Below are 20,054 nucleotides of genomic sequence, written 5' to 3'. Positions count from 1 at the left end.
CAGTCCCAAGCTAATTCTTCTACACCATATGTTGACTTGATGAACATGAAAGTCTTCATGGGAAAAAAAAAATTCCCAGTTAATCCAATTAGCATCGATTAAGACAACGGATAAGTGTGAGAGTTGTAACTTCTGGAATAATTAAAAAAGGAACAAAAGGCTTATGTAAATCTGTAAGGTGAATTAGAGAATAAGCTTATGAAATGTCTATCCCCATTATGTTAAGTCTGCATCAGTAGCTGAAAACCATCGTTCCAGAATACAATTTTTATAAACATGTTTTATTTGTCTTGCTTATACCGTTAGAACTGTAACTGCTGGCTGTCATTTCCCTTAAAAGGGAAAACCAATCAAAACACATACTGGTGCTTTTCAAAAGATAGCAATTAAAAGGGCAGCAACAGCGGGCATTTGAGATTTCTTAAAACCTTCAGGCTGCAGGAAAGACGAAAGGACATGTGACCAAAAGTGTTATGATTATCCATTAGAGATTTCCATCAGTACCTGTATCAGTTATTTAGGTGATAATACAGAAGGTCAAGTATTAGTGACAGACAATGTGCAAGTCATAAGGAATGATAGAGACAATACCAATCCTTACAAAAGTCATTGCTATCAAAGAAACTTAAATATGTTCAAGAGAGATATCTAAATACTTCACATCAAATATACAAGTGGCCATCCAGATTATATCCTATATTTGTTGCAGAAGTTTTAAAGTGCCAATCAAAGCTAATTTTGGGGGGGAGGGGGGCAGGAGGGTTAAAAAAAAACCTTATACAATTACATCAGCAGTTACACAAAAGCAATTTATGTATCCTTAGCCACAGTAAACTGAGCCTGGTGATGGAGAATGCTGTAGCTAAGGGGTGTGTTGTCTATCAAAAGCTGGCTGTAAGCTTATTTGTCTAGTTAGGGATATATGCATCATTATGCATCTTAAACTGTTCAGTGCTTCATTTTAACATGAAAAAGCTGAAATGCAGTTGCTCTGCCAAACCACACTTCATTTCTTCCATCCTTCTTTCATGAGGAAAGTTTAATTTTGTCAACTGCCATCAGAATAAAATCTTTAGGGATTTGCCGATTTTATTTGTTGAATCGCTATAGAATGTCAGAAGTGAGGCAGTCTTGCTTTTTTCTGCCACTTTAGTTAACCACGGAGATTTGATCACCCTGAATTTGCCTTTTTTGCTTTACTCATAGCCAGAATAACAAATCTGAATCTCATGTGCAAGGCTCAAGATGATGCTTAGGACAGAACATGCAGAGTAAACGTTGTTTCTTTCCATATCCAGGTAATATAAAGCTGACAACTGTAGTCCTGTCTTTATGGGTAATGAAAAAAGTCCCATTACAATGAACTTCCTGTAAGGGAGAACAAATAGATAATAACTCTTCTGGTAACATGTATGGTACATTGGCCAGTGTGTTTTTGGCGTTTAATATAATCCTGTGGATTAGTTTAATTCACTTGCTGAGCATTCATTTGAGACATCCCTCTGTTGGGTCTTGGGGGCCCTCCACGACCTAGAAAATAAAAACAGCACTTAAATTTTGTATCCAGTCAGACCATTTTAGAGTTCATAAAGGGTGTGACTCAAGTTTGGTCTCAATAATTTTGGTTTAGAATTCATAGGTGTATGTTTACTGTACTAATACATGGTCAATATTCTTATCCATTCAAACACAATCAATCACACATGTATGCCTATTAAATAATCTAATCAATTCCTTGATTTCCCCCTCTTGGTATTTTTCATAATTTTCTCAATCTCTTAGATTAATTTAACCTAACTTCTAAAGAGATTTTCCCCTTCAGTTAACAAACAGCAAGTACTGACACAAGTCACCCACACACGTATGGGATAACATATCCAGTGCAAGTTAAACTAAGATTTTTAAAAAATAATTGGTTAGCATTTTTAAAAAAACCTTATTTTAAAGCCATTAAGCTAAAGGGTCTCTTAAATTATCAAACAGCCAGTTGCAGGTTTGCTATCACTTTCTTGCTCCTTTGTATCGAGCACCTTGAAAGTCTCAAACAGCATTCTGAAAATAGATCACAAGCTATTGTTCTGTTGAAGATAGACGTATCAATTTAGAAAACCTATCTTCAATCAATCCACCCTTCTGCCAAAATACTTACCTGCATTTTATTGGCAATGACCCCTGGACTTTCCTATTATTTGGAATATATTTATGCACAGCATTGCTATAAATTCACCACGATTAGATAGACTCTCAATCCCCATTCCCATCACACCATTTATTAGGACAGTTCCTTTTGACAACGCATACAGACATTTCCACAAGGTGGCTAATGCTGTTATACATTTCAACATTTTACGCTGAAGAAATGGACAACATGCAATGTAGTTACCAAATGCCTGTTGAAAAACTATGGAAGTATTGTTGAAAAGTAATTAAAGTTCAAATGCAGAAATATTAGCTCAACTACAGTTTTGGCTATTTAATAAACATTTAGTGTAAGCTCCTACAATATATTAATATTTTTGTTTCATTCTTAAAATAAAGTACACTGTGCAGCTGCAAATAAGGCTGGAAATATTTTAGGAGATTTTTACAAAGGGAAAAAACAACCTCTCTCTATTTTTTAAGTATCAATTCCTATAATCACTTTCTTGAAGACTCTAGGAACTAAATGAACAAAAGGCTGCTTTTGTAAATATGTAGACCAAACAAAAGTATTCCGCAACAGGCTGCAAGTAACAACACATCTTTACTGAAATTGAATAAACATCAATATACAAATTCAAAAGTCAAGGAAGCTTTAAAAAAATGCACAGAAGAAAAGCCTGCAGTCAAAATTCTAGCAAATCTTGTCAGCAAAAAATTAAAATTCCAAATTGGGTTAGATGGGGCAGCAGTGAAATGGGTGCAAAGCTTTACCAAAAAAAATATTTTCAAGTTTTCAGGGCTCATTTTGTTTTAGTAAGGAAAAAGGCAACTAAATAGTGTGGATGCAAAGATAAACTTAAATTTTAGCAGACAAATGTAACTTCTTACAAACAAAAATACTTCATTCAACAGCCAACTAACAACTTCCAACAAAAGTTCCAGGAAAGTTTAAATTTTTTGAATTGTGTTTTTGAATTGTGGCCTATTAGTTATACATGATAAAATGTTTTCTGATCCACAACCCTCTAAGAGATTACATCAGAAACTCCAGGTCAGCAGAATTAGGAACGTATCATTTGAGTATTACCTCGAGGAGCTCCCCGCGGTCCACTTTGTCCAGAGCCACGTTTAAAATTCTGTTGATATCCATCCTAAAGAAAGTGTAGAAGTGAGAAAAGTAAATTAAAGGTATCCTCATTAAACCACCACAGTCATTTTTTGTGCCTTAGAAAAGTTAAATATTTGCTATTACAAATATTAAGTTTCAAGAGTATTTAGAATAACACATCCATTTTTCAGTATATGAATTCAGGTAAATGATGCCAGTGGGGGCACTGCCAACATACCAGAATTGTAATTCTTAGCAGGAAATTCTAATCTGCCTCACGAGACTAGAAAGGAGTTAGGTTCGTTAGCAACTAACAAACATCTTATATTGTTTTAACTGACTAAGTGATTAAACTTTACATAACATATCTAGGCTTGGAAGGATTACAGTTTTTACTGGTAAATGTAAGTGTCACTAACACACACAAACGGATGAATAATATTGATAAATAATGGAAGTTTACAGTTAGGCAAAGAAAGAAAAATGCTGCTTGAGAATTTAAGCGTCAAAATCTAGTGATTCAGACTTCTGACTTAGGTTTGTTACAAATGGACTAGCAAATGAATAGTAAAAAGTTATCATTTGCTGATTTATAGATATTGACTTTGTATATCTGGACCTGTGATATTGAAAATGTGTTTTAACTGTTTATAAAGCTTACTTTTTGAATCTCAATGTTTTATATCAATTAGTCTGACACACCCCCCCATATAATTTACCACAGTTGAAAAAATGTGAATACAAATTAATGGCACAATAAAAAAAATTAAAAAATTTATCACACTGTTAAATAATGGAATACCATTTATTTTAATATTTTTGGATGTTTTTCTATGTTTTCAAATATATTGATTTCTATTACAGCACAATACAAAGTGTACAGCTCTCACTTTTATCATTTTTACAGTGTAAATATTTGTAATAAAAATATAAAGAAATAGTATTTCAATTCACCTCATACAAGTACTGTCGTGCAATCTCTATCATAAAAGATGAACTTACAAATGTAGAATTATGTACAAAAAAACTGCACTGAAAAATAAAACACTGTAAAACTTTACAGCCTACAAGTCCACTCAGTCCTACTTCAGCCAATCGCTCAGACAACCAAATTAGGTTACAATTTACAGGAGATAATGCTGCCCACTTCTTGTTTACATCACCTGAAAGTGAGAACAGGCCTTTGCATGGCACTATTGTAGCCAGTGTTGCAAGATATTTACATGCCAGATGCACTAAAGAGTCATATGTCCCTTCATCTTCAATCACCATTCCAGAGGTCATGCGTCCATGCTGATGATGGGTTCTGCTCGATAGCAACCCAAAGCAGAACAGACTGATGCATTTTCATTTTTATCATCAGAGTCAGATAACATCAGCAGAAGATCAATTTTCTTTTTTGGTAGTTCAGGTTCTGTAGTTTCCGCATCTAGTGTTGCTCTTTTAAGACGTCTGAAAGTATGCTCCACACCTCGTCCCTCTCAGATTTTGGAAAGCACTTCTGATTCTTAAACTTTGGGTCAAGTGCTGTAGCTATTTTCAGAAATCTCATATTGGTATTTTCTTTTAATTTTGTGAAATCTGCAGTGAAAGTGTTCTTAAAATGAACACGTGCTGGGTCATCATCCGAGACAGATATAACATGAAATATATGGCAGAATGCAGGTAAAACAGAGCCAAAAACATACAGTTCTCCCCCAAGGAGTTCAGTCACAAATTTAATTAACACATTATTTAACGAGCATCATCAGCATGGAAGCATGTCCTCTGAAATGGTGGCTGAAGTATAAAGGGGCACACGAACGTTTAGCATATCTGGCATGTAAATACCTTGCAACACCAGCTACAAAAGTGCCATGTGAATGCCTGTTCTCACTTTCAGATGACATTGTAAATAAAAAGCAGGCAGCAGCATCTCCTGTAAATGTAAATTAACTTGTTTCTTAGCCATTGGCTGAACAAGAAGTAGGACTGAGTGGACTTGAAGGCTCTAAAGTTTTACATTGTTACATAATTGCTCTCAAAAACAAAACAAAAAACCTGCATTTGTAAGTTAGACTTTCACGATAAAGAGATTGCACTACAGTACTTGTATGAGAGAAAACTGAAATCTCTTATTTTTACAGTGCAAATATTTGTAATAAAAATATAAAGTGAGCACTGTACACTTTGTATTGTGTTGCAATAGAAATATATTTGAAAACGTAGAAAAACATCCAATATTTAATAAACTTAAATTAGCATTCTATTGTTCAACAGTGCAATTAATCGCAATTTTATAGCGATTTATTTTGAGTTAATCGCGTGAGTTAACTCTGATCGACAGCCCTAATAAAAATCTAAAAAACGCTTAAAGTCCATAATTTTGGGCAACTGTGAAAACTTAAAGTGATAAATCTAAAAAAATGCTTAAAAATAAATATTAGCAGCTGAAATAATAAAAAAAAAGCAAATTCTGCCAAGCATACAGATCAGTGGTTCTCAGACCTTTATATTGGTGACCCCTTTCACATAGCAAGCCTCTGAGTGCGACCCCCCCCTACAAATTAAAACCACTTTTTTATATATTTAATACCATTATAAATGCTGGATGCAAAGCGAGGATTGGGGTGGAGGCTGACAGCTCACAACCACCCATGTAATAACCTTGTAGCCCCCTGAGGGGTCCCAACCCCCAGTTTGAGAACCCCGATATAGATATATAAAAATATAAACATACGGAGTATATCTGTTTAGAAATACAGTTATTCCATTTTATTTGTTAGCGCTGCAGAGCCAAAACAGCTAAGAAAGTAGCTAATTCCATTTTGGCTCATCCACCAACAGAATCATTAACCAAGTTCCAACTGCAGGATTTTCCAGTATGTCTATGTGTAAAGGGTTGCCCACAGATAAATGAAAACAGATGAATTTTAAATTTTTACTGGTGAAGCAAAAGTCACACAAAAAAAAAAAAGCTTTATTTTCAAAATCCCAGGGTGAGTAAGACCGGCCATTTGGATGGTTATGGAGCAGGGAGCTTTAATTTCATTGTAAACTAAGCACATTTGATTTAGAGTCATTGAGATTGAGGTTTAGCAATTAAAACTCTAAGAAGAATATTTGCTAGCTGTTTTAAGCAAGTTATTTCATTTAGTTTAACTGATTTTTCTATTCTTATAATTTTTATTTAAATGTCAACTCACCCGTTGATAGTTGGAGTAGTCCCGAGGAGCACTAAATTGGGGCTGCGAGTAACCACTGTTTGGAGTGTTGGAAAATGAAGGGCGGTAGCCATCATACCCTCCTAAGGATTAGAATACAAATGCTTACTGAAGGGCACATAACCTGTCTTCATAAATTATGACACACACATGAAAGGCCACGGAGGGATTTCATTGACTTTTAAGAGAAAAAACTTGAATAAGAAAGTGTTGTGCGCCAGCAGACTGTGTAAAAACTTGTAAAATAACCTACATCTTCTCATTAAGACCTTGTAAAAAATTGGGGAAGTGGTTATCTGAGGATGTTTCTCTGATAATCTTTAGTACACATGCTTAATCTGTTATTTATTATTTGTATTACCATATGTCCAGGAACCCTAGTCATGGACCAAGGATCTCGTTGTGCTAAGCACTGCACAAACAAACATAGAACAAAAGATGATTCTTCATTCAGTTCTTAGAGACAGTCCAGCACAAGCCTAGAATTTAAACTGCTTTGTTAAGATAGCACAAAGCAAATACCACCACCACAAGCTTAAATATTTTCCCAATATATTTCTGTATTAAACAATAATAGGATCAACATAATATAAGGTCTCCTGCCATTCTGTAATCCTGAAAAAAAAAAATTCATATAAACTCAAAATTTTGATAAAATATATATACACATATATATACATATATATATTTATTTTTTACCTCTAAACCCATTGGCAGGTCCCCTGTATCCATTCATTAAGCCCCGAGTGCCGCGTGATCCACCACGAGACACTCCCCGGCTGTTATAATAAGGCTGACTGTTACGTGGGAACCCAGTATTCTGTTGTGGAGGCTGCTGGTGGTTACCTGCCACTTGATGGGACTGGTCCGGGGAACCATGGTAGGTGCCAACCACTATAATAAAAAAATAAAAATGAAAGTTTATATTTTCTATGTTCCCCAAAGACTGAAAAGTATCAAGTTAAACCAATCAAATCTGCCATAGTACCATCAAGCAGAGCAGTAAATGTTTATGAACCCAAAAAGTAAGATGGTTTGCAGAACTAAAAGTTGCTATTCTGACACATTCCACAATATTAAAATAATGCAAGATGTCTAGTGTTCAGTGAAGTCAGTGTCAACAGGCCTCAAGTTAGTACAATTACTCTAATCTTTTCACTGGTGTTTGTAGATTTAAATAATAATGATGATAATAAAAAACAACACATCACACAGCCCTGAAATAAGTGGAAACATTCTCAAGTGACTTCCACAATCTTTCCATTAAATAGCTAAATATAGGGCCCAGAGGCAGCGACACTGCTCCATAAAAAAAATGCATTCAACATGCAGAACTTCCCCTCAGTTGGATTCTCCTCATTAAGAATTTTAATTTTGCAGAGACTCCCCCGAACAAAATTTTACACATTCTAAATTCCATTTAATTTTAAGTCAGCTGCCTGGTTTCTTGGTATTTGGTCTCCATGATTATCCTCCACTGGAAGCCTCCCTTTTAGGCTAAAATAATGTTTTAATTTCGTCTAACAAGTTTACCTGTCTGGAGCTGTTCTTGCTGAAGTTCTGATTGTTCTACTTGATGAGGCTGATTGGAGAAACTCTGGTTGTAACTGGCCTGGTACTGATTTTGTTGCTTTAGGGTTTCTGGCTCATTGACAGGAGGAACAGGTGCATTCATATTGAATACCTACAATGGTAGGAAAAAACTAAATATCTCTCGGGTCTACATTTTCCCCAATTTGTACTTACGTGTCTTTTGCACACAATCCGAGACTATATGTTTTATAAACTGACAAAAGAAGCAATTACCTTCCTTTCTGTAACTGTTGTTCTTTGAGATGAGTTGAACATGCCCACACCATTGTGGATGGGTGTGCACTTTGTGTACACAGATGTCATTTTCCTCCCCCTTCAGCAGTACCCGTCAGGATGGCTGGAGTGCCCCCCCTCAAGCCCATGCATGGTGATGTAAGAAGGCAGAGACAACCCAACCCCTCTCAGTTCCTTTGTACTGGATGTACTCTGATGGAGAGGGGAAGGTGGGCAGGCTGTGGAATGGACATGTGGAACATCTCGAAGAACAACAGTTACAGAAAGGTAGGTAACTGTTTCTTCGAGTTATCAAACAATTTCCACAGTAGGTGACTCTCAAGCAAAAATGTCTGTGGAGGTGGATTCGGAGTCTATCTGAATAGTGATTGCAAGACCACCCGCCGAAACTGGCATAATCTCTGGATTGATAGTCAATGGTGTAATGAGAAGAGAAGGTGCGGCTGATGACCAAATTGCTGCTTTATAAATGCAGCAGAAGACAAACCTTATCTTTATAAGAAACTGTATAAGGGGGTTCTGAAACTAAATCTCTCAAAATGCCACCTTCATAGAAGGATGAAGGAGGGAGCCAGTCACAAGGTGTTCAAAGTGGGGTTCCATTAGAATTGCCAGGACTAAGTCGAGATCCCAAGGAGGGACGGGACATGCACTTGAGGGTATAATCTATTATCCACTGTGACAGACCCAGACCGGTAGAGTCTGTAGAAGGCAAGAATATTGGCCACTGGATTAATAGTTTTCTGTTCCCTGAGTGAACAGAGCAGGGGCTGCCCTAGAACAATCAGGAACCTGCTAGAACCAATTAAGACAGGCAAGCTTATCAAGACACCTGGAGCCAATTAAGAACTTTCTAGAATCAATTATGGCAGGCAGGCTAATCAGGACACCTGGTTTAAAAAGGACCTCCCATCAGCTAGTAGGGGGGCGCACAAGGAGCAGGGAGTGAGAAGGCATGCTGCAGAAGGACTGAAGAGTTCAAGCATGATCACGCTTCAGCAGGAAGATCCTGCAGTGAGGATAAAGAAGGTGCTCGTGGAAGGCCATGGGGAAGTAGCCCAGAGAGTTGTAGCTGTCACGCAGCTGATACAGGGATCATTGTAGACAGCTGCTATCCACAGGGCCCTGAGCTGGAACCCAGTGTAGAGGGTGGACCTGGGTTCCCCCATCCCCCCAACTCCGGATAGGACACAGGACAAGTTGACCTAGTCTGTGAAAAACACCAAAAGGGAAGGTCTACATTGGAAAGGGATCTGGCCTGTTCCTGACCCACTAGGTGGGACACAGATGGCGGGGATTGTTCTCAGTTTCCCCCATGCTGGCCAGTGATGAGGTTAGCTGAGTGGACAGCAGGGTTTGAGCCACTAGCAAAAGTGGCCAAACTGAGGGCTGCCGGGAATCTCTGAAGCAAGCAAATCTGTCAATAAGTGCAGGACCCACCAAGGCAGAGGAGGAACTTTGTCACACCACTGATACATCAAAGCTGAGATAGCAGCCAAATGCACCCTTACACAACAGTCAGATTCCGTTTTAAATCTAGCAGATGGTTCAGCACAATATTCAGGGTGCTTGCTGAGCAGATACATGTTTCTCATGAACCCAAATGGAGAAGCACTTCCATTTAGCCAAGTAAGTGACCCTAGTTGAGGGTCTTCCATTATTCAGAAGTACATTCTGGACATCCTGTGAGCAGGACCTTTCAAAGGGATTCAGCCACGAAAAATCTATGTTGTGAGATGGAGAGCTTGGAGGCTGGAGTGATGAAGGCAGCCATGGTCTCAAGAAATCATGTCTGGATCCAACAAGAAGAACAGAAGAAGCTCTGACAGAATCAGGAAAGCTGAATACCAGTACTGAAAGGGCCATGCCGGTACTTTAAAGGATAAGACAAGCATGGTCCTTAATTATTTTTGGATATTACTCAGAAGAACAAAGGAATTGTAGGGAAGGCATATAGAAGGGAATTCTCCAAGATAGGAGAAAGGCATCTGTTAGGTTGCCTAGGGAACAGAACTGGCAAAATTTTCTATGGGTCTTGTTGCCAAAAGGTCCATTTGGGGAAACCCCGAGAGTTGGAAGATAAACCTAGCTACAACTGGGCCTAACGACCACTTCTGTTGATCAGTGAAGGATCTTCTCAGCTGATCTGCCACGGTGTTCTGTTTCCCCGAAAGGTAAGCAGCTTTGAGGTGAAATAACTGAGTTTAGATGTACTGCTCTTAACTCCCTGACATTTATTACCACTTGTGTACTTATGTCTTCATGGACCCAATGTGAGCTCCCCCAACCTAGAGAGGATGTGCGCGCAACTAGAGGGCGTGCTCATAGTGTGGGAAGGAAGGCAACTTCCAAGCAAACTTTTAGAGGGTCTATCCACCAATCCAAAGACAACACAACTAGCTTTGGCACTTGAACCATCTTGTCCAAATGGTGGCAATGCAGGACATATAGTGATGTTAGCCATGTTTGCAGCTTCCTGAATGACAGTTTGGCATGCTGCACTACACAGGCTCAGGCTGCCATATGACCTAGCAGCCTTAGTCACTTACTTGCTGTTATGAGCAGGCAAGCCTTCAATCGAACTACTAGGTCTCAAATGGTTTTGAACTTGGTTTGTGGTAGAAAAAGCTCTGGCTTTGTGGAGTCAAGGATTGCTCCACTGAAATCTACTGTCTGTACAGGCTTCCATATGGATTTTTCTCAATATATTCAATGCTCTGGAGCTCTGAATGAAGACAGAGCAGTGAATATGCTGGACAGGATCTGCAACTCTGATCAACCTCTGATCAACCAGTCACTCAGGTATGGGAAGACATGGATACCTAATTTTGGAAGATGAGCTGGTTCCACAGCTGCCAAGCCAAAGTGAAGCACTATGAACTGATAATGATGAATATCAGGCATTAACCTGATAAATTTTCAATGGCTGGGACATATTGCAATATGGAAGTAAGTGTCCCTCAAGTGAAAGGGCCCCATACCAGTCTCCTCCTGCTAGGGAAGGGATAATTGACACTAGGAACAGTGTGAGATTTTATTTTCTGTAGGAATTTGTTCAACTCTCTGACATCTAAGATGGGCATGAGATCTCCTTTTGTCTTGGGAATCAGGAAACAACAAATAGAAACCTTCTCTCCGGCGGCTCAATGGTACTTCCTCTACAGTCGGTCTGAAAGAGATTCTCGACATTGCCCTTCAGTGGGAGATCTAAAGTGGTCCCTGACTGGGGGAGCGGGAGTATAGAGAGAGGGGTAGGGTGTATCAAACTGGATGACATACCTCTATTCCACATACTTAAGGCACACTGGTCTGACATTATGTGGGTCCAAGTACTTAGGAAGTGGGACAAGCATTTGGTAAACAAAAAAAATAGGGGGAACAGAAGTGAGGAGACTGGCATAATATCCTCAACTACCCAATCAAAATGCCTATTTGGAAGGGGCAGCTGGATGTGATGAGCTCATTGACACTGAAGAGGAGGGCACCTTCCATAGCTCCTTCTCTGTTTTCCTAGGCGGATCTTGGAAACGGGGAGCAAAGCTATGGTGATGAAAAGACTGTTACCTTTTCCGTAACTGGTGTTCAGTATGTGTTGCTCATGTCTATTCCACAATAGGTGTGCGTCGTCACCATGTGCACCAGTGCTGGAAGCTTTTCCCCTAGCAGTACCTATAGGGGGGATTGCCCCAGCGACCCCGGAGTAGCACCTCCATCGTGCGGTATAAGGAGAGCTGTGCGCTCCCCCCACCCTCAGTTCCTTCTTGCCAGACAACTCCGACACGGGGAAGGAGGGTAGGATTTGAAATAGACATGAGCAACAAATCTCAACCACCACCAGTTATGGAAAAGGTAACTGTCTTTTCTTCTTCGAGTGATTGCTCACGGATATTCCATAACAGTTGATTCCAAGCTCTACCTGTTGGAGGTGGGTAGGAGTTCACAAGTTCTCAGGACGGAGGACAGCCCTGCTGAACTTGGTGTCATCCCTGGTTTGGGAGACAATCACATAGTGCAGGGTGAACATGTGAACTGAAGACCACGTGGCAGCCCTACAAATGTCCTGCATGGGGACAGGGGCCAAGAAGGCAGCCGACGGGACCTGTGCTCGAGTCGAGTGTGCCTTCACAATCGGTGGCGGGGGGATACCCGCCAGTTCATAACAGGTACGGATGCACAAAGTGATCCGGTTGGAAAGCTGCTCAGGAGGAGAACGACTGACCCCTCATGCACTCACCTGAGTCGATGTACAATTGCAAGAACTTTAGAATGACTTGGTTCACTCAAGGTAGAAAGCCAGAGCCCATCACACACTGAGCATGTGGAGACGTCGCTCCTCACTGGACGTGCAGGGCTTGGGGCAGAGGACCAGCAGAAAAACGTCCTGACGCATGTGATAGGCGGAGACCACCTTTGGGAGGAATGCAGGGTGTGGGAGGAGCTAGACCTTGCACTTATGAAAAACCATGTACGGAGACTCGGAGGTCATGGCCCTGAGTTCCGAGACCCACATGGCCAATGTGATCGTGACCAGGAAGGACACCTTCCATGAGAGGTGGGACCAGGAGCACGCAGCTAGTGGCCCAAACGGGGGCCCTGTGAGATGAGCCAACACCAGGTTCAGGTCCCACTGCGGGACTGAGGGCATAACATATGGAAAAAAGACAGTCCAACCCCTTAAGGAACCGGCCAGTCATAGCATGGCGGTGCACCGGCAGATGGAAGGGCGATATGGCCACCAGGTGCACCTTGACTGACAAGGCTGCCAGGCCCTGGGCTGTAAGATGAAGAAGGTAGTCAAGGATAAGCCGGATTGGGGCAGCCACTGGGGGAAACACCCCATTCACCTGCCCATCTAGAGAACTGGGACCACTTCACCAAGTAGGCGCGGTGCTTGGAGGGTCGCCTGCTTTCTAGGAGCACGTCCTTCTGAGCACGTCCTCTCCTCCCTACTAGCCATTGAGCAGCCACGCTGTGAGTTGGAGAGCCACTAGACTGGGGTGGAGAAGGCAGCCCTGCGAGACCGGTGAGAGGGAGGCTCTGGCCAACGAGGCATCCAGGAGTGTCCTGATAAACTATGTGTTGAACCGGGACTAATGTGGACTTGCTGTTGTTTACCAACAGGACCAAAATGGTGCACATGGACAGGAGGAGCATCACATGATCCCTCACCTGCGACCAGGAGCTTTGACCAGCCAATCGTCCCTGACAAGGGAAAGATCTGTACCTCCCGGTGCCTGAGGTAGGCTGCTACCACTGACATACATTTTGTAAATACCCTGGGGGCAGTGGACAGGCCAAATGGGAGGACCATAAATTGGTAGTGATTCTGCCCCACCAGAAATGGAGGAAGCATCTGTGCCCCTCGAATATATGAATGTGGAAATAAGCGTCCTGCAGATTGAGGGCAGCATAACAGTCCCCAGGATTCAGGGATGTGATGACAGAGGCCAGGAGACCATGCGGAACTTGAGCTTCACCATGTACTGGTCCAGACCTCGCAGGCCCAGGATGAGCCCAAGTCCCCCTTTGGCCTCAGGATAAGGAAACAGCGGGAGTAGTACCCCTTGCCTTTGCACTCCTCGGGCACCACTTCCACTGCTCCTAGGCCCAGGAGCCGCCCCACCTCCTGCTGGAGCAGAGCTCCGTGTGAGAAGTCCCCCAGGAGAGATGGGAGCGGGGGATGGTTGGGCGGGGAGAAAGTAAACTGGAGGATGTGGCCCCGGGAGATGGTGTTGAGGATCCATCGGTCCGAGATCAGTTGCGATCACTCCGGGAGAAAAGCACACAACCGGTTGGAGAAGGGAAGCTTTATTGAGGGTGGATTCCTGATGAGAACTGGCAGGGCGCCCCCAAGTGTCCCGTCAAAAATGCCTTTTCCCCATCTGCTTGCCCTTGGAGGACCCAGGTTGGGGGGTAGGCAGAGACTGCCTCTGAGGGCACCTCCTTATGGTCTCATGACTTCTTATGGGAGGACTCGTATTTCGGGTGGAGGCCTGAGCGGGAATCTTGCAGCTTGAATTTAGATTTAGCCGGAGCCAGAACATAGAGACCCAGAGTCTGGAGGGTCATAAGGGAGTCTTTCATGTCACGTAGCCTTGTATCCGTTTGCGCTGCAGAGCTCTGCTGTCAAATGGGAGATCATACAGGGAGGTCTGAGCCACGCTGGACAGCCCAGAGAACAGGAGCCACGACGCCCTTCTCATGGACACTGTGGAGACAGTGTCCACTGCATCCGAAGCTGCCTGCAGGTCTGCCCTGGCAGCCGCTGTACCCTCCTCCACCAGTGCTTTGAACTCCTTCCTATTGCGCTCCTGGAGGGAATCCTCGAACTTGGGCAAGGAGCCCCACAGATTGAACTCATACCGGCCCAGGAGAGCCTGATGGTTTGCCACTCGTAACTGGAAACTCGAGGACAAATAAATTTTTCTTCCAGAAGAGTCCAGCCTCCGTGACTCTTTATTTTTTGGGGTAGGGGCTGGCTGGCCCTGCTATTCCCTGTAGTTGACCAACTCGACCACCAGGGAGTTGTGCGCTGGGTAGGTGTGTAAGTACTTGTGTCCCTTGGCGGGCACAAAGTACTTGCGTTCCACCCTCTTGGAGATGGGGGCCAACGAGGCCGGTGTTTGCCACAGGGCATTTGAAATTTTTGCCACACCTTCATGGAGAGGCAAGACTATCCTGCCTGGTGCCAAAGAGGACAGCACATTAAAAAGGGATTCTGATGGCTCCTTCGTCTCCTCTGCCTGGAGGTGGAGGCTTGATGCCACCCTTTTTAAGAGTTCTTGGTAGGCCCTAAAGTCCTCCAGCGGGATCGAGGGGGACGGGACCGTAATTGTCTCATCCATTGAGGTCGAGGAGGCCGGTGTGGTACTCTGGGTGTCCACGGTGCCAAGGAAGTACATCCCATTGACTCCTTCCTCGGAGGTCTGGAGAAGGAGGCCAACAGTGCTTCTGAAGCTCCAACCACGGCGCCCCTGGTACCATTGGGCAAGCCATGGCGCCCGGTGCCACTGCACCTGCTGCGGCACCGGCGGGGCCTACCATTCAGCCTGGCTGGCCTGGACCATCGATGGACGACTATGAATGGAGGCTGGGCTGACGTACGACTTGCCACTGTCCCTGGACCGGGAACAGCGGCGATGCCGGGAGCGACACTGACCATGGGTCCGCGAACCCTACGTGGAGGACTGGTACCATCGGTAACAGCTGCTCTGCAATTGGCTCCGACGGGCAGATCCAAGATGGTGAGATGCCGACGATCGACACCCAGGGCTGCAGAGGCGATGCCTTGGCGGAGTCTTGGAGCAGGATTCTGAGCGAACACGGCATCGACATCTGTGCTGTGACGGGCTGCGATAACCCCTCCGATACAAGGACCTTTGGCAACACCTGTCCCGGTCCTGTCGGTATTCGCTCCTTGAGGTAGAACCGTGCCGAGAGTCTCGGTCTGACAGAACCCAACCAGTCAGTATGGTGGCAGTCAAGGGCGATCATTGTGGACTTTGCCCCTAACTGTCGCTGGGCAGCGAACAGCATTGGGAACATTCCCTGGACTGAAACGAGTACTGAGCTGGGGTGACAGTGGAGATCCCAGGGGCAGCTTGCCCCTGGGAGCGTGGGGCCAACATCAGCGGTGCTCCTGGTACCGGCATGAACATAACATCCCGAGTAGCCTGCAGGGCCTCCAGCATGGATGGCATCTGGACATTCGGGGAGGTCTGCTCCGAAGAGGCTGGACTACTCTGCTATACATGAGTCAGAAGCCTAGAGGCTGGTGGGGATCGAGGACTCCCCAACATGGGTCTAGGTCCCAGGTTTCCCTCAGTGCCGCTGCAAAGAAGGCATCTTTCTGGCTTTCTTGGCATGCCCCATGGACGGGGAGCTGTGCTGACTGGTCAACGGCACCGGAAGGTCACTGCGCACCAACACCTTGACGCCCAGTGCCAGCTCGGAGCGGCGCGCTGGAGTCGGGGTCAGCGCCAACTCCATGAGAATGGCCCCGAGCCTAATGTCCCCCTCTCTCTTGGTCGGAGGCTTAAACAACTTGCAAATTTTGCAACCATCGCTGATATGGGTTTCTCCCAAACAGCACAGTCAGTCTGCATGCAGGTCACTCCTTGGCATAGATCGCATACAAGCGCCGCACAACTTAAAATCCGGGGTGCGGGTCATGCCCCAGTCTGGGTTCTCTGATGAACTGAAATAACTAAACAGCTAACTAACTACAGGTACCAACGGTAAACGAACGAACAGTTCTGGGGACGAGCTATGGCAAAGCTGAAGCAGAGTAATTCTGACATCTTTGCTGGTGGCAAGAAGGAACTGAGAGTGGCGGGAGTGCGCAGCTCCCCTTATACCATGCCATGGAGGCACCACTCCAGGGGTCGCTGTGGCGCTCCCCCCTACTGGTACTCCAAGGGGAAAAACTTCCGGCACCAGGGCACCTGGTGAGCATGCACACCTATTACGGAACACACATGAGCAATCACTCGATAAAGAAAAAGGTGGTTGTTGATGAAAATGCATCCTTTTCGTCACAGGGATTTAAGTATAGCCCTGGAATCTTTAAGGCTATGAAGCCCTGCCATCAGTTTTCTCAAAGAATAGGTAGGCCCTTCAAACAGAAGATCCTCTATGGGCTGTTGTACTTCTGGCAGGCAGTCTGGATGACTAACCATGAACATCTTCTCCCAGCAACTGCTGGTGCCATGGTTCGAGCCACTGAATCTGTATTATCCAGACTGTCCTGGAGGGCAGTTGTGGCAACCAATTTACCCCACACTCCACCATTACAGAAAACTCTTGTTTGTAATCCTCTGGTAATTTGTCCCTGAATTTTCTCAATGTTCTCCCAGTTTGTATAGTTTTATCAACTCAGGAGTGCCTGCTGGTTTAAGATCTTGAGTTGGAGCCCCATGGCTGGCCTTTTCCCTAAGGCACAATGCCGTGGACAGGATGGGGCCCAGGTCCATACCAGAGGCCACTCTGGGCTCCATATGGCATCCCCTCCCACCAGCCAGGACCTCACCACTATTCCCTAAGGAATAAAGTTCGTAACCAAACGGATCTAGTCTTGAGTCCTTGCTCTGAAGTGTGGAGATATGTTCACCCTGTCTTTCCTGCACATTGGCAGCTGAGATACTACAAGAGAACTGGAGGAGGCGTGATTGCAAAAACATTCATACCCTTTAGAGGAAGTAAATTATCTTCTCAGTCTGTTTTACTGTTGGAGCCAAGGAAAAAGGGTGTTGCCTCAAAGTCGTGACAAGCTCCACGACTGCCTCATTGATTGGCAGAGCAATCTCAGTCAAGGTGGCAGACATAGCTCTCCTGCCTAGATGCCAAAGACCCGAGACTACTTTTTCAGGAGATTTTGGTGGGCCCTGTAGCCTTCCAAAGGAGGAGGCGAATCTCCCACTGAATCTATAGTTTCATCTGGTGATGAAGATGAGGCTGTAACCAGCACCTGAGATAGTGGCAACCGTGGTGGAGAAACTACCTGAGGTGGTCATGGTTGGCTGGGACCGGTCACAGTACCGGAAAGCAGAGAGACACTCTCCGTGCCTGGTACCTGTTTCCATGTCATCTACCGAAGAATGAAATTCCTGGTGCCATGATGTCCAATGCGCTCCCCACAATTGTCGACACTGCTGGGGTGAGATCCTAGCTGGGGGAGGAATGCCACATGGAGCCCAGAGTGGCCACTGGTATGGACCCAGGTCCCATCCACGTCCACACCATTGTGCCTTAGGGAAAAGGCCAGCCATGGGGCTACTGCACTGCCTATGGCCCCAATGACCTTGCAGGAGGGTAAGTGCTATGTCCCTGCCGAGAAACAGGAGGCCCTCACTTCCAAGTCTAACAAGTCAGAGGCTTCAGATAGCAGAGGCACTGATGCAGATGGTACCCGAGAAAGGTACCTGAACCTGGGGATGGTAGTACTGGAGAAATCAAGGAAGGTTTCCCTCTAGATAAAACTGATTTGAGAAGAGGTCTAGATAGGGGTATGAGGGGTTCTCAGTGTACTGAGGGTTGAGCTGAGGGAGCAGGAAGTGGTTGGACAGTTTCCTACACTGGTGAAAACAGTACTGAGAAACTAAACAAGTTTCTTGTGGTTGCATATGCCTGTGGGATAGACTTAATGGACCTGCCTCAAGCTCTAGAGGCAGTGAACCCCTCATAGTAGGCAAGGCTTGCGGGGATGCTTTCTCTGCCACATGCTTAGAGTCTTTGCCCCATCTCATCTCAGTACCGAGATTGATGAACAAGATGGCGAGCCTGAGAAAGGTCTGGATCTCTCCTTCAGCACCAGAGATCGGGACCATGGAGGTGAAAATACTTCTGGTGGAGTATTCCATACTAATGTTGAAATACTTTGGGCACTCTCCACATGCGATAACTCAGCTGAGAGTCAAAATGCTGCTTCCGTAAGCAAGCACTTAAGCTTAGCTGGTCTATCCTTCTTCGAGCAGAGTTTGAAGGCCTTGCAAATATGACACTTGTCACTTATGTGGGCTTCACATCAGACAGGTCAGATGAGGATTACTGCTGGGCATGGGCCCTGAACATGTCTCGTGGGACTTGAACCCTGGGGATACCGAACCTGGTACTGAAAGAAAAGATCCCAACATATGCAAAATATGGAAGCCTAACACTATTTAACAAACTAACAATGAACAATAACTATTTTATTCCTGGGGGAATTCTGCACCACTGTGTGGGTGCAGAATTAATGCCCCCCCCAGATTTGTTTGCTTCTCTGCCAAAAAAAAGTACTCTCTGATGGGGAAGCAAAGGGAAGCCGCAACGGTGGTCACATGCCCCTCTGCAGAAGCACAGGTACATCTTTTCGGAGACCCGGAGCAGCTGATGGAAAGGTAAATCACTATGGGCTAGGGGGAGTTGAGAGGCAATGGCTGGGGACATCCCAGCCGGTGCTGGGTCAGACCCATCCAACTGCTGTGCATCCAGACTCCACCCATACCCAGAATCCTTCCAAGCCTCACCCGCCTTCACTCAGAAATGCCTCCTCACCGAGACCCCCCCCCACCAAGCCTGGTGCTGGGGATGCCCTGGCCAGTCCCAGTTGGGCTGGGTGAAGAGTGCACATCCCTGCACAAAGTGGCCAGGCCAGACCCCCCTGCCCTCCCTGAAATGTCCCCCCGCTACAGGAAGCTCCACATCCTCACACCCCTCGCTTCCTGCCCTCATCGCTCCTCAGCTGTAGGCGAAAGAGGTCACTGTCACGGGAGCTGCTCCCCTATCTGCCCACCCTCATGCATCTGAACCCCCCCATACCCTCGCACCTGAACCCCCACCAAGCCTCACGCCCTGCACTCAGCACTCCCAGCCAAGCCCCACCTCCTTGCATCTGGAGTCCTACCCCTGAACCCAGCCACCTCCCTGGTGACCTCAACCCCCCCCCCCCCGGGCAATAGAACCCCCAACACGACAAATCCCACATCCTATGCACCTGGACTACCCCAACTAGCCCCCCCCACCTGAAACCCCCCACTGAGCCCCAACCAGCTGCACTCAGAACCCCACCCTACCAAACCCCACTCCCAGACTCCCCCTGCTGAGTCCCTTCCCCCCCCCGCACACACACCAAGACACCCCCCCACACACCTTCATCTGGATCCACTGCAGAGTCCCATTATCCCTGCACCTGGAACGCCCCCAGTGCATCCAGATTTCCCCCCCACCCCATATCCCCACTGAGATGCCCCCACCCAGAACCCTAAAACCCCACACCTGGTTCCCCCCCACACTAA

General features: G+C 45.1%; 1 protein-coding gene and 1 long non-coding RNA gene across 6 annotated transcripts in view; both read right to left on the bottom strand.

Annotated features, from left to right (window-relative positions):
• Positions 1-262: 262 nt before the first annotated feature.
• The window catches only part of CAPRIN1 (cell cycle associated protein 1), a 78,536-nt gene continuing 58,744 nt past the window's right edge, over positions 263-20,054 (bottom strand). For 2 of the 5 annotated variants that reach the window (XM_038406977.2, XM_038406978.2), the window contains exons 15-19: positions 7,987-8,137; positions 7,153-7,347; positions 6,436-6,536; positions 3,230-3,293; positions 263-1,530 (exon numbers count right to left, since the gene is read on the bottom strand). In XM_038406977.2, coding sequence (XP_038262905.1) covers positions 1,466-1,530; positions 3,230-3,293; positions 6,436-6,536; positions 7,153-7,347; positions 7,987-8,137 — 576 coding nt within the window. In that variant the 3' untranslated portion in view covers positions 263-1,465. The remainder of the gene's footprint in view (positions 1,531-3,229; positions 3,294-6,435; positions 6,537-7,152; positions 7,348-7,986; positions 8,138-20,054) is intronic. The other 3 variants (XM_038406979.2, XM_038406980.2, XM_043516449.1) reach the window with 2 other exon arrangements.
• Positions 8,145-18,802, bottom strand: LOC122460602. Its single transcript, XR_006282019.1, has 3 exons — positions 17,556-18,802; positions 16,963-16,964; positions 8,145-16,807 (listed from the first exon to the last, which is right to left on the bottom strand). It is a non-coding gene; the product is annotated as an uncharacterized LOC122460602 (long non-coding RNA).

This window comes from Dermochelys coriacea, chromosome 6, assembly GCF_009764565.3.
Source record: "Dermochelys coriacea isolate rDerCor1 chromosome 6, rDerCor1.pri.v4, whole genome shotgun sequence".
Classification (NCBI taxonomy): domain Eukaryota; kingdom Metazoa; phylum Chordata; order Testudines; family Dermochelyidae; genus Dermochelys; species Dermochelys coriacea.
This window is presented reverse-complemented; position numbering and strand designations above follow the sequence as displayed.